This window comes from Grammomys surdaster, unplaced genomic scaffold, assembly GCF_004785775.1.
Source record: "Grammomys surdaster isolate TR1022 unplaced genomic scaffold, NIH_TR_1.0 126113, whole genome shotgun sequence".
Lineage (NCBI taxonomy): Eukaryota > Metazoa > Chordata > Mammalia > Rodentia > Muridae > Grammomys > Grammomys surdaster.
The window spans coordinates 6,172,520-6,187,530 of NW_021620921.1; the positions used below are offsets into that span (position 1 = coordinate 6,172,520).

The 15,011-nt window shown below is 34.9% G+C and overlaps 1 protein-coding gene across 1 annotated transcript in view; it reads right to left on the reverse strand.

Annotated features, from left to right (window-relative positions):
* The window catches only part of Mei4 (meiotic double-stranded break formation protein 4), a 163,309-nt gene that overhangs the window by 50,987 nt on the left and 97,311 nt on the right, over window positions 1-15,011 (reverse strand). Inside the window, exon 4 of the mRNA XM_028756246.1 lies at window positions 9,812-9,943. Within this exon, the coding sequence (XP_028612079.1) occupies window positions 9,812-9,943 (132 nt within the window). The remainder of the gene's footprint in view (window positions 1-9,811; window positions 9,944-15,011) is intronic.

Consider the following 15,011-nt stretch of genomic DNA (forward strand, 5'->3'; position numbering starts at 1 on the left):
GAGAGAGAGAGAGAGAGAGAGAGAGAGAGAGAGAGAGAGAGAGAGAGGAGAGAGACAGAGAGAGAGACAGAGAGAGACAGATATAGGAAGACAGAGAGAGACAGACACAGAAAGAGATGGAGAGAGACAGAGACTAAAGTTTTAAGAAATGTAAAACTGGAGAAAACCACAGTCCAATATAATAAATAAAAATAGATGCAAAACTTTAAACAAACTACTTGCAAAGTACATTCACAAATATATTAATATAGTAAAAACAGTCTATGAATTTGAGTGTACTTACGAAGACATGAGAGAGCTTAGAAGGTAGAAAGTGATATGGGAAATTATGTAATTATTTTAGCTAAGGAAAAATGAATTAAAATTTAAATAAAACAATAATGCACCAAGATCAACTATATTTAAACTACATGGTTGTTTAAACATAAACAAATCAATAATTTTAGTATAGTACAATGAAAAAAATGATATTACATGGTCATCTTGATAGAAGTAGAAAAAGACATTTGACAAAGGTCAATATGTTTTCCTGATAAAAGTCTGGAAGAGATTAAAAAAGATATAGCAAAGACTATGTAACAAGTCTATAGCCAACGTTATTTTAAATGAAGGACACTGAAGCATTTCTTCTAAAATCTGTAATGAAACAAGTATTCCGCCCTTAACTCTCATTCACTATACTCCTTAAATTAACAAAAGCAGTTAAACAAAAGAAAGATATAAATAGATATGATAGGAGGAAAAAAACCAAGAGATTACATAACTTCTATTTGCAGCTGAAGCTATTCTACTTTTACAGGACTCTATAGACTACCAAAGACATTTAATACTGATAAATATTTTCAGGAAGCTACACACAGACATAAGTAGGTTTATATATAGCAGTAATAAACTACATGAGACAGGACTTGAAAAAAATCCCATTTTCCACTAGTTTTAATAACAGTAAGTATCGAGAAATAAACCCAACTAAGGCAGTAAAGGATTTTCATAATGAAATTTTTGAGACGAAGAAACAGAGAAACAAACAAGGTACCAGAAGATAAATAGAACACCCAGGCAGCTGGATTGGTAGAACTAAAATTGTGAAATGCTTTTACCAACAATAGCTATAGCTTCAAAGCAGTCTTAGTCAAAATCCAATAGCATTGTTAACAGAAATAGGTAAACATTCTAAACACATAATACCACATATATTGAACAAAAATTCTAAGCATGATAATGTCTGTCCTTCATGTTTACCACAGAGATAGAGTGACAAAGGCCATAGACATCAGAAGAATGAAACACAGTAAAGGACTGAAGTGTAAATTCATATGGTCCTCTGACTGTAGACAAAGGTATCAAAGCATGTACTGGAAAACATGTTCCAATAAGTGGTGCCGGGGAAGATTAAATATATTATATGTAGAGATCATATTCATATTTCTCGGGTGTGTGTGTGTGTATGTGTGAGCATGTATGGATCTGCCACGAGAACAAACTATAGATTACTAAAGATATCAAACAAAAAGTTTAGCTTTTTGTTTACGTATGTTGTTTTTACTTAACATGCAAACAATCCATTTTTATGTCACCTCCAGATGTGATATACTCTTACTGAGCTCTTCCATTCTTCCTTCTTGTCTCCCTGTATCCCTGGACTTTTCTAATGTCAGAAAGTCCTCTTTCTATAAGACTTTAATATCACGTGTACCATACCCCCAACACTTAAAATGTTTTGGGTCCTGTCATGGTCCCCTTTCTAACTTCATTTCCTTTATCTACATTCACACATTTATATACATACATGTAAATAATTAGCAGTGTATAAGAGATAACATACAGTGTTTGATTTTCTATATTACTTCACAGAACATAACTACAAGTTCCAGACACTTTTTTGTAAATTTCATTTTTTATTGCTAAATAAAATTCTTTCATAGCACATTTTCTTTTTTAAAACACACACACACACACATATACACACACATACACACACAATTTTATGAGTATGGACAAGTTTTTGAGCTGTATTGAGTATATGCAGCATGTGTATGCCTGGTGACATTGAAGGTCAGAAGAGAGTGATGGGTCCACTGTAACTGAAAAGTACAATCATTTGTAAGGAGGGAGCTGGGAACCAAGAAAGATCATCTGAAAAGCAGCAAGTCCTCTTGACCACCCAGCCACCACTTCAACCCCTATACCACATCTTCATAATCTTTGCATCTGTTGTCGGACATCTTGGCTGGTTCCATTTTTTGTCATTGTGAAAGAACAGTAACAAACCTGGATATATATTTCTGGTGTATCATATAAAGTCATTTGGATATATGGCCAAGAAGAGATATGTCTGGTTTTTATGAGATGTCAACTCTTCGTTTTCTGAGTAAGCACTATACTTATTCCCATAGAGGTTGCATCAATGTTAGTTTTTAATATGTTCTTGGCAATTAGGCACCTTACAACCATAGCCTTCAGACACCCCACTGTTTACATTTTAGTTGACATTTATATTATATCCACAGAGACCTGATAATTTTGTACTGTAAATTTTACATCACATAAGAAAAGCAGCTTGATCTGTTAGATTTCTATCACTGTGGAAAAAAATATCTTGAGAAACTCAATGTGAAGGAATTAGATTTATTTTACCACATGAGTTTTGAGGCTTCTGTTAATGACTTCTGGGGAAAGGAAGAAAGTTATGGAAAGAAATACTAGGTGAAGTAAGCTTGTTTTTCTCATGGTTTAGGGAAACAAAAAGCAAGGTGATTTTTCTAACACAGTTCTTGCTCCATGCCCATTGAACTTGTCTTAGCTTGCTTTCTATTGCTGTGATAAATCACAACCAAAAGCAGCTTGGGGAAAAAAGGGTTTATTTACCTTACAAAGCCTGATCAGAAACCATCATGGTGGGGAATCAGAGAAAGAAATCAAGATAGGCACTAGGAGGCATGAACTCCTAGAACTTTAGATACCATAGAGGAGTGATGTTTGCTGTGCTGTGTGGCTCACTGTAACCTAGTACATAGTGGGCTGGGTCCTTCCACACCAATGAGAAAATGCCCTCATGGATGTAGTAAACTGAAATTCCCTCTTCCCTTAAGCCTCTAGCTTGTGTCATGATAATAAAAGACTGCCAGTAAAAACTATAAAACCATAACCAGAATAATATTTATCAGGATAGAGCCCTAAAGAGCCAATTACTTTCCAAGGCTCAGTTTCTCAATGCAGTCACAATTGAGAACAGTTAACATCTGAAGGCTTTTGGGAGACACTTAAGCAAACCATAACCTTAGTCACCAGATACCAAGCACTTCTTTTGTTCTTCTTTCATCTCCCCCACTGAAAAAAGCTTCATTCTATAGCAGATGGATATCATCAGAGAAATCCAGAATCCATAGCTGCTACACACACACACACACACACACACACACACACACACACATTACATATACACAATAACAATAATAATGATGATGATGATTGGAAAAGAAGCAAAGGTCATGAATTAGAGACAGTAGCTCAGAAGGAGTTAGAGTGGGGTAGGGCAGAAATGATATAAATAAAATCTTCACATATAAAACTGTAAAAAATGTAAAAATACAGAAAAATAAACTAGTCTGCAATGATGAACATGCCATAGAATTCGTGAATTTTTAACTCTATCAATCATTGAACACAATATTTTGTCAAGAAAAAATTTTAAACAGGTTTTCAGAAAATATGGAGATTTTTATGTTAACTCTGAATTTTGGGAAACCTTGAGCCTTGCTATAGCCACACACAATGATTGCTGACAGAAGGAAATGCTCTGGTGGGAAATCACATGTGTGACAAACCAGGACTCATTAGCAGAAACTTCTCCTAAGTTCCTTTTAAATAAAACATAATAAAAACAGAAGAGCTCGTACCAAGGGACCCTAGTCTTTAGTTTTTACAATTGAGCATGTTTATAAAAACTCTATTCTAAATGATGGACTGACTGACTGCTGCTTGAGCCAAGATCTTAGATCTGCAATATCATTAAAAGATGAATAGTTTTAGAAGGATGTGGTAGTTTCTCTCTCATATGAAATAGGCCAGCTGTTTCTCATATTTATGGCTATAATTATTTTTCTCAGTGTCTCATATTAAAAATACATATTTTGTTGGTATAATTTACCCTGATGTAGAAATTTTGTTTTATATCAGTAATATGTATGTATAAATATGCCACATTCAGAATATTGCATGTCTACTTTTATTAATGAATTGTTTGGTTCTTATGTTAATTAACAAGAAAATAGATGTCTAAAAGTTATAAACAACATAGATTTTGGGTTTCTTTCGCACTACGCTTTTATTCTAAATTCTAAAGCTGTCATCATGTAGAAATTTAATCTACTTCATAAACATTGGGTTCCTGAATTATTTGAGTAGGAATATGCTACTCAGAATTCAGATCTCACCCATTTTTATCAATGCTCCAAACGTACTTTTCACTTTAATAGTTTGGCTACTGTTCCCAAACATGCCGAGTAGGAACTGGATCTAAGGAGAAAAATATTGGTGTAAAAATGCAATTAAACTTGGAGTTTCATCTTCAGTCAACATACATATGATACGCAAGGAGAATTTTTCTCTTCAAAATAAAATATTTATAATGCAAAAGTCATAGGTGTAGGCTCATAAAATATGCAAATTCAAACACTATAATTTTCCTCGAGTTTTACTTCAGATACTATATTTAGAAGAGATCATTTTAAGGTATGAGACTTTTGGAAGAGTGTCAACGATTTTGTAACTGTAATTTTGCAGCTGAGTATTTCTCTTCATGTGATATTTCAATCTCTCTTTTAACTCAATATAATTATGTCAAAATCTAGGAACAAAGGGATAAGAGCCCAATGGGAGGGAGGCATGGTAACAAGCAGCAGGCAAGATCATGTAGCTGAGAACCCACATCATCAGATGGAAGCACAAAGCAGAACACAAATTACAAGTGGTAGAGGTTTTAAATTCTCAATCCTTCCCCCAGTGATACACTTCCTCCAGCAAGGGCACACTACCTAGATATCCCAAACAACATTACCAACTGGGGACTAAAATTGTTCAAATACTGGAGCCTCTAGGCGATATTTATCATCCAAATGTAGACGTAGATATTGAATTATGGCCAATTAGTGGCTTAAGAGAATGCTTAACTTTCTAAGAAACTCTGTGCCTTTGTTACAGTCCCCTTCAAAATTTAGGAATTCAAGTTGATACCCACCTTTATGTATATAGGAATGTTAGTAGTTTTTTTTTTTAAACTTAGCAATTCAATCCAGTGCATCTTCCTGTTTTGTGAATTATAGACCATCTTTCTGATCACTAATACAGCAACATTTATAAAGTTCAAATACTTTCCCCATTACTGTACTGAGCATTGCCTCAATCTTTCCCAACAGAATTGCCTTAAAATAAGTATGAAATCAATTGGCCATATGTAAAAGGAATTATTTACAGATGGTTACACCAGAAAACAAGTTTAGATTTTCTATCTTCATGGCCACGTTGACTACAAACAATGACAGTATGGCCCATATTATCCCAACCCAACTTGCTAAATATAAATGATAATATATGTGTGCAATAAGAATTAAGAACTAGTGACAAAAGACCATGAAAATGAAGGAGAGTAGGTAGTGGTATAAGCGAGGGCGTGGAGAGAGCTTACAGAAGGGACTAGTGTTGTAATTATAATATTATCTGACAAAAATGAGTAAAGAATATTCCATGCACCAAGCACTAGGAAGTAAGCATTCACTCTTTCACAAAGAGGTAAGGTAACTATAGTTTTTCACAGATGAATTATAACATATACAAAAGTTTTTTTCACTTTAGTACTCTTTCTTTTTAATCATAAATGAAGAATAAATTTTACCAACTGCCTTATCTACATATTCTAAAATATTACACTTTTTATACCTTTTTTCAAATATGTTGATTATGTTGTTTTTATATGTGAAAACTATTTTATTCATTTTTCAAATTCTACTTAATTATTTGGTATTATGTCATATATTGTTTGGATTTCATTTTCTAATGGTTAATACACCTTCTCTTTCTATGTTCATGTTCATATGAAGCTCTGGTATTTGCTGTTAGTGTCTTCTTATAGCTTTAATAGATAACAGTGGTCTTCTAAATCGACTTTGGAAAAGCTTATTATCTTTTAGAGCAGTGGTTCTCAACCTTCCTTATGCTGTGACCCTTTAATACAGTTCCTCATATATTGTGGTAACCTCCAACCATAAAGTTGCTTTATTGCTACTTCGTAACTATAATTTTGCTACTGTTATGAATCGTAATGTGGATATCCGATATGCAACCTCCAGTGGGGTCCTCATCCCCAGGTTGAGAAATCCTCTTCTAGGGTAGTATCATTTGATCTTGAACTTTTACTTGGGAAATTGATTATAATTGTACATGCGGCTGATCTAGTTAACAAAAGGTAACTTCACCTTCTACTTCTTCCGTTCATTCTGAGAGGCTGTCAACTAAGTAATGCGTGCTTAAGAAAAATTCCTGAGCTTACTGGTGAGAATGCCTTTAATCTTCATAGTTAGATTTTCACAGCTTTATTTATAGTTGTCCTGTTTTGAATTTATTTTTGAAACCTATTTCCTTATTACTATTCTCATTCAATTTAAGATATTTAATGATTTCTAATACATGCCTTTAAACTATAATAACACATTTATAATAGCTAACAATGTCATTATCTTCTGCCATTTTATTTTACGTGTATGGGCATTCTGCACGAATGTCTTTGTGTCATGTGTACAGTGTCCTCAGAGGCCAGACCAGAGGGTGAATAATACAGAATTTTTCTGCCTGATGTCAGCTGCCTTATGGGTATTAGGGTTTGAACTGGGGTCCTCTGGTAGAGCATATGATGCTTTTAGCCATCTATCCATCTTTCCAGCCCCACTTTGGTTTTATTTCTACTAATTTTCCCCCTAAAGGCTATAGGTTATCCATCCTTATTTGTTTGTTTTACATATCTAGAGATTAATGATGTGCTATGTATTTTGTTTATCAGTGTTGCTCTCCAGACAGATATCCAATTATGAATCATCTAAGTAAGACCTTTGCAAAGATTGTCTAATATTTCCATCTGCCTACATTTATGGTACTTTAAAAGCATCCTCACGTTCATTAAATACAGACTCAATTTCTGTCCACAGAAAACATTTTTTTTCCATAGTAGCCTAATTCTTTTCAGTGATATCACCACATCTATTAACTTGGCAATATTTTTTGGTTAAATTAAATCTCTTCACATTAACTTTTCTTTGGAATCTGTTGGTATACACAGTGTATTGAGGGATGGGAATAAGTGGGTTTGGAACCCAATCTTCAACTCTGTACGTCTACTTTTCCATTGGCTGCCAACATGTAAGTTCTTCAACTGTGTCCTATTATAGCTCATCATCTAAGCCTATGGCACTGACTCTTTAACCCTTAGACGTGATGGATACCATGAGCTAACCTTATCCCTCATTGTTTTCTCCTCTTGTCACAATAAAAAAAAGTTAAGAATGCATAGAATTCTATCGTTTATTTTTCCTTACTTATAGGTTCTGAATGTGTTATCGGTTGTGTTAAAAAAAAACTGTTCAGTTGAAAGTAAGTTATATAGGTAGTTAGACCTTACACAGTGCTCACATGGTCTGCTCATGCTGTGCTGATCCTGAACCCTTAGAACTCCAAAGAAGAACAAACACCAATCACTTCGGCACACAGCTTCATGCTCACAACAGCAAAAGTAGTACACACCACTGATAACCCAATTCTATTGTGCAGTAATGGCTTAATTCATGAAAGTCCAGCCCAGAGTCTCATTCTTCAGCCTGCTCCCAAATTCCATAACTGCTCATTAATCCATTTGTTTAAACTGGCTGCACTGCATTCTGCTACTTGCCGCTAGAAAATGCTGACTTATAGTTTCTCTGTCTTTAATCAATACTAATATTTGGAAGAGTTGTCAAAAGGATTGATTAGGAGAGCTCAAGTGAAGCCTTTAATATAGATGCCTGCAAACAATTAGTTGTTTGCTGTCTTACTGTTGTTTTTTCTTTTATTATTTAAATCCACTCTTTTTTTCCTTTCCACCCTCCTTCTCTCCTGCCTTCATGTGTGTTTTAAACAGTGTGTATTTACGTGTGTCAAGTACAAGCTGATACCTTGGATACTCAGCAGAGGCCACTCAATCCTCTAGAACTGGAATTAGAGGCAGCAGTGATGGGTGCTTGAACCCGGTTCCACTGCAAGGCCAGTAAGTGCTCTTAACAGCTACCCCATTTCTCTGACCCCCTTATTATCTTAAAGCAGCATGACAGAACATCTGAGTTTAAATAATGACATTTATGGATGTCATTCCACAGCTATGGTCAAGTGTCTTATTGACCTTTAAGGCTCTGTTTCTGTATATATGAACTGGAAAAGATGTATAGGTATTTCATTATGCTGTGTCAAAATTAAATTAAACTACATGTGCAGATAAAATTCTGACTTCTCAAGTTGTTCTTATGCTCCAAACAAATAATTCAGTTCAATTACATATACTTCCAACATTGTTTCCTGTTAAAGTGCCAAACCCATATTATTTCCTAAGAATCCCCAGGATAGCTCTCATTATAAAACTCTGCATTCTGCTAGTCTCTGCTGATTCCACTCAAATATATATCTATTTAACTTGTTCCCTTGATAGGAAGTACTTTGGACTTGCAAACTATTATGGCCATTTCTGTGACCTTGGGACTCTTACAAACATCACCATGCATTTATTTCAACCTTTTGGTTTTTTTACAGTAGTCACCTTGACTCATTTCTCCTTTAGGTCTGTGACAGTGACATTACAAACTCATCTTTCAGAATCACTTAAACAGTTGCTGACTAGATGATATACCATGTTATGTACGGAACAAGACTAGAATGATAGGCTTAAGATCATTCCATTAAATATAGAGAAAGTAGAGGTAAGTACTTAGTTAAAAAGCACTTTAAAATTCCATCCAGTTTGAATTATCAAATTTATTTCACTTGTACCAAAATATGTTAACTTATCTCTTATTTCTTATTATTTCTACAATAGAGATGGTAAGAATACTAAAGGAAGTATAAGGTATGCACATGTAACATTTACTTATCAACAGCAAAATCTGGGGATGCTGTCTGAATGACATGTAAAGCTCTGCACAGCTGAAATGGTCAGGAGCACTGGTGTTAAGTTTAAGGCGACAGCAGAATTACCATGCGTGTTTCTACACATTGATGCCCAGGATCTCACTTAGAGACCTCTGTTTCACTGGGTTGTGTATGGGTTGGTAAGTGGATATTTAAATTTCAAAATTCAACTGGAAAATGATCTTAGGCAAATGTGTTGAAGAACCATTCTCTATTTAAGATCCTCTTGAATCCACTCACCCTCCCTTCTCAGACACACACAACACTATTTGACTTTATATCACCACTGGGGAAATTTAAGTCTACTCAGCTAAACATTCCTTTGCTAAAAACAACAGAGAATCTAGTACATGTGTGACAGTAGGGGAAGGTAGGCTTATTTTAAAAAAAGAAAGAACAAACAAACAAACATGCAAATCCCCTCTTGGCTGATGTACCTTTCTGTAATTTCAGTAGCTGGATTATTCACATATATTAGAGTTAAGCAATATTGGTGAACTAGTGAAAAAGTACCAAATCAATATGTGAAGAAAAAAATAAAGTACAAAGCCAGCAGCTTATAGCTGTATTAAGCACAATTTAATGAGTTACAGTTTCCAGTTACATGTACCTGATCGATGGCTCCCAGTTCGTCCACAAAGCTGTTCACTTCTGATAGAAGCAGCGGTATAATAGACTTCCTCAACAAGCTGCAACTTCCTAGGGTTACTAGGCTCTGAGAGACATAACACTGCACCTGGAACTACAATGGAAATGGAGTGAGATTCTATTTTCCATGACGTCACTGTATTTAATGGACAGCATATAAGATTTTATTGCTAAGGGGAGTAAAAGATATTAGCATACGTTTTAGGATTAATACTGAGAAAAACTGTGAAAAAATTTTAATATAGGTGCTACAATTTTATGTAGAAGTCAAAAGTTTTAAATGTATGGCAGAGAGCTAAAATATAATAAGTCAAACTGTCATAGAGTATGAGTTTAGAATAAATGAGAGACCACATGCAAAGTGAATAAGAAAAAATAATAAAATGAATCTTTCAGTTCTCACTTGATAGAAGACAGACATATAAACAAGTAGATTTAAAGAGTGAACTTTCAAGTCCACGGAACTAAGGGTCTTCTGTGTGTCTCACTTCGACTGTGGAGAGGACAGGTGGAGCACTTCCCTATTTGCCATGAGTCAGGCTTTTTATGGGGAAAATATGAGACAGTGTGAGTTCCTCTTTGATAATTCTTTTAATTATTTCAATTATCTATCTATCTATCTATCTATCTATCTATCTATCTATCTATCTACCTACCTACCTACCTACCTACCTATCTATCTATGAACCTATCTACTTATCATCTATTTATTTATTTATTATGTGTGTACATGTACACGTTCATGTGCCTATGTGCATGTCTGTTTAAAGGTGTCAGAATATACAAGACCAGGTTAGTGGAAGACTTGAAAGACCCTCTTTGCATGTTTGGATGCCAGGGATCCAACTCATGCCATCTATCTCACTGGTAAGCTCTTAACCACTAAACCATCCTGCCAAATCATCACCATTAGGAAAAATGTAAATGCCGATAGGACACAACACATCATATCTCTACTATTAGAAACAAAGTCATATGATTAAAATCACACTATGGTATATAAAACTCATGAGCAAGATTTCAAATAATATGACCTTTAAAGTTGCTGAGAGCCTTAAAACAGAAATGACCAGATACACTTCCTGCTGTCCATAAGCATAAATAACACAAGGAGACATCGATTTCAGTGCTATGTATCCAAGGTGAAATTGTAAAATGTGCTGTGTCTTTTAAGATGACCATGTCTCTACAGATATATCTCAGGTTGACTTTAATAGTACATATTCTTTTAGGATGTTCACAATGACAATAATAATGATCAAGTTACAGAGCTAATGAAACTATGCACATAATTCTGGAATATATAACATACTTCATAGTAGCTTAAGTCAACTTAATTCTGGAAATACACTATCATAAAAACACTTGCAAAATTCCTTGTAATTGTTTATTAACAACGTAATTGGTTAAGATTTAGATTACTCACAAAGATGTAGTGCTACTTTAAAGCTTCAAGTTTTTGCAGCAGTTTCATTTTTATAGGTAAAGAATCTGAACTCTAAGACATTTCAGATGGCTATTTCAGTTCAACTGATGCTTTAATTGTTTGCATACCTTTCTCCACACTTTAATAACTAAATCTTTTGTCAATAAGTTGTGTGTCACAGCTGCCAACATGCAAAATGACAGCTGTGATGTTAACTACTTGGAAGGAATTTTAGGTACATTAAGTTAAGACACACAAAATGCTTAGTATATGGTCATGCACCTAGTAAGGTTCTCCAGAAGTAACACAATGCTATAATTCATAGCAATAATATAAAAAGTGTTGCTGGTCATATGATATAAATTTAAATTATTAGCCACTGAAAAGTTAAACGATGGGAATAAACTTTTATGGAATGATACAATTCTGCTGGACAACAATGCAGAGAAACAGACAATGTTGAAATAAAGACTGCATCTATAGTACAGCAAAGAGCTACTATTCTAACTAAATTTCACAAAGAAAAAAAGCTATATCACTCTTAGTGTTGTTTACAATGATATAAATGTTACTTTTATAAATGACCTCTATATATCTGAAGTTATAATCAAAGCTTCTTCTCTTTTGATAAACAATGGAACCTTTTGGAAAGACTGACATAAAGGCCTGCATTATCAACAATTCATTTTAGCTAACTATGAAGGACTGGCTCAACACCCAAATCAACTTTTTTTGTATCGAATCTTCCTTTATTTCAGGACTCTAAAGAACGAAATAATCTGTTCTCAAATGCCTGCATAGGGAGGCTGAGCTGAGCTCTGCTGATGAGATGTGTTCACTGAGTCTCTGAGTTAAAGGCGTATTACAGAAGAACACACTAGAAGTAGGTTCTGAGTGTGCACGTCATTGACAAGGATCTGACTCAGCAGTTATTCTGGATCTACCTAATTATACAGGTTCTTAATCATCTGATCATCGCAAAAGCAGCAATTTCATTTGTTGTCTTATGATTTAGAAAGTGCTTCCTTAAAACACAGTTCCCATGTGTATTGTTCTGCTTTGTTCTGTAATGTTTAGTTGTGCATGATCACCTGGAGGATTTGCTGGATATGTTATTATATTGCTATCTTGGAATGTGCAGGATAGAAATTCCTACTTGCCCAATTAATTGTCCATATGACCTACACCGATGATCTAAGAACATCAGAGGGTGGTCAACTTGATCTAAGCATCTAGGATTACATTGTGTTATTGTTTAGAGGTAGCATTTCCTGGAGGAGCAACAGTAGCCTACAACTGGTAGGTGCACGGTCATCCTATTATGCAGGCAAAAAGAGACACTTTGCATTTGCTTGATAACAAAAGCTTATTTTTTTCTCTACTGTTTTAATCTATGTCATCCTGTTGTCTCTTACCCACTATGTTACAAGAACTGCAATCTTCAAATTATTCCACAGGACACCATGCTAATGTACTATATTGATGTTATTGTGAAGACTCCAGAAAGTGGAAGATAAATCTCAGAATTTGGGAACATAAGAACACCCAGGAAGATCCTGGGTCTGATTCATATTGTAATACTCTCTCCTCGGAATAAAACAAGGTTGCTTCAATATGCATTCCTATTATTAGAAATGTAATGTTTGAAAGGTCTTTTTTGAGTAACTAGGGCAAAAATATATTCATTTTCTGTACAACTTAGACATATATATTGAGTAAAACCCAAGGTTTTAGAGGTTGAGAAACAAGTAAAAAATGAGAAAAAATGTAGGTCTGTCTCTCATACTTGGATCTGTGAACTATTTTGTAGAGAAAATTTACTCCAGCAACATGGCTTCTCTGGCAAGGGATCACATCAAAAGACCTAGGTCTGTGTAATCTGGCTGGAAGGACCCACTTTTAATATCCCTTGTTGGAATATAAACATATCCTTAATACATACCTTTAATCTCAAACAATGAAGGTAAAGATAGTTTGTAGAAAGAAGTTCTTACATTTGGAAGTGACAAATAATTGAGGGGCAAAGTGATGAATCAGGGAAAGATTTGACAGAATAATTAGGAAATAGGGTCCTCTCGGTTCTCAAGGGAACAAGACAGGACAGAAAAGTAAATTAAAGGAGTAGCACAAAGAAAAAGAGAAAGGAGGAAGTTTTACCTGGACAGATTTACAGAGACAGGATGCAGGTGAAGACAGAATGAACCAGAGAATAAGAAGCCAGATGATTGGAACAGATTCCAAGAAGTTAGTTTGAGGATAAGCCAGTTTGAATCAGAGGGGTTTGGGCCAGAACAACTGACTTGAACCAGTCAGTCACAGTTCTGAAGGAACTAGAAAGGGTAAGCTTATTCATTAGTAAGTGCCTCTGAGATGACAATTACATCTGGTGAATAAAAGTTACTGTTACATCTGGCATATCAATTATAAAATTATCAAAATGCATATACTATACAATATTACTTTGGTTTGCTAAAAGTCAATTTTATATTTCAGAGTAAAAGTTTCTGCCAGAAATAATTATACAAAGTAATGTGAAATAATTACATGCATTAACATTTTCTATAGGGGAGGCTACTCATTAAAACCTCATGTTTCTAAAGAATAAGCAAAAGAAAATTAATAATTAATAGCAAATGTTAAATAGGCATATAGTGATTCAAAGTTGATTTATAGCAAGTATTGACAAAATGTGGTCTGTGGGCCAGAAGTTAGTCTCACTACATACAGAAGGCAAGTCACTTTTAAGAGCTATCAAAATGCAGCCCACTTTCATCCTGATGATAAAAGACAGTGCTCTGAATGTTAATAATAGCTATATTGTACAAATTTAGAAGACATATGAATGATATATATATACCTAATTAATGAGAGTAAAGAGAATTTGATAACAAAGTACTGGACTTAAGATTACTGTAATCAGAGAGACAGGTGATAAACATTTTAAATATTTATTCTTACTCAATTTATTTATGTGCAAGTGTACATGTCTATGTGAATGTATGCAATAGTTAGGTGCCTGCAGAGGACAGAAGACAGTGTCAGATCTCCTGGACCTGGAGTTACATAAAAGTTGTGAGGAACTTGACATAGGCTTTGGGTATTCAACTCCAGTCTTCTGGAGTAAAGAAAAGAACATTAAGAGCTCTTTTCCTGCTGTGCGGTGGTGGCGCACGCCTTTAGTCCCAGCACTTGGGAGGCAGAGGCAGGCGGATTTCTGAGTTCAAGGACAGCCTGGTCTACAGAGTGAGTTCCAGGACAGCCAGGTCTACACAGAGAAACCCTGTCTCGAAAAACCTAAAAAAAAAAAAAAAGTGTTCTTTTCCTTACCACTGAACCATCTTTCTGTTTTTAAGTTAGTAGTTTAGATGTTAAACTACTTAACATCATGCAAGGTAAACTCTTACATTAACTATTGGATTTATCTTTTCTACTGAAAAGTACGTCTACATCAAGGAAGGATCTACAGATTATTACAGAGCCTAGGAGATGCAGGATCTTCCAGAGCATACGTTCAGAATGCTCAGGCCTTGAATTGGTCAGTCAGGGGATGCATTTGGATGTCAGCTCAGAGGATAACCACTCTGTTATAGCACTTCTAAATTTCTGTAATGTATATTGTCTTTGAAGCTATTATTATTCTGAAAATCTCTCTTTGTATGATTCTCTCTGGCTCTGTCTGCCTTCCTGCTTCTCTCTCTCTCTCTCTCTCTCTCTCTCTCTCTCTCTCTCTCTCTCT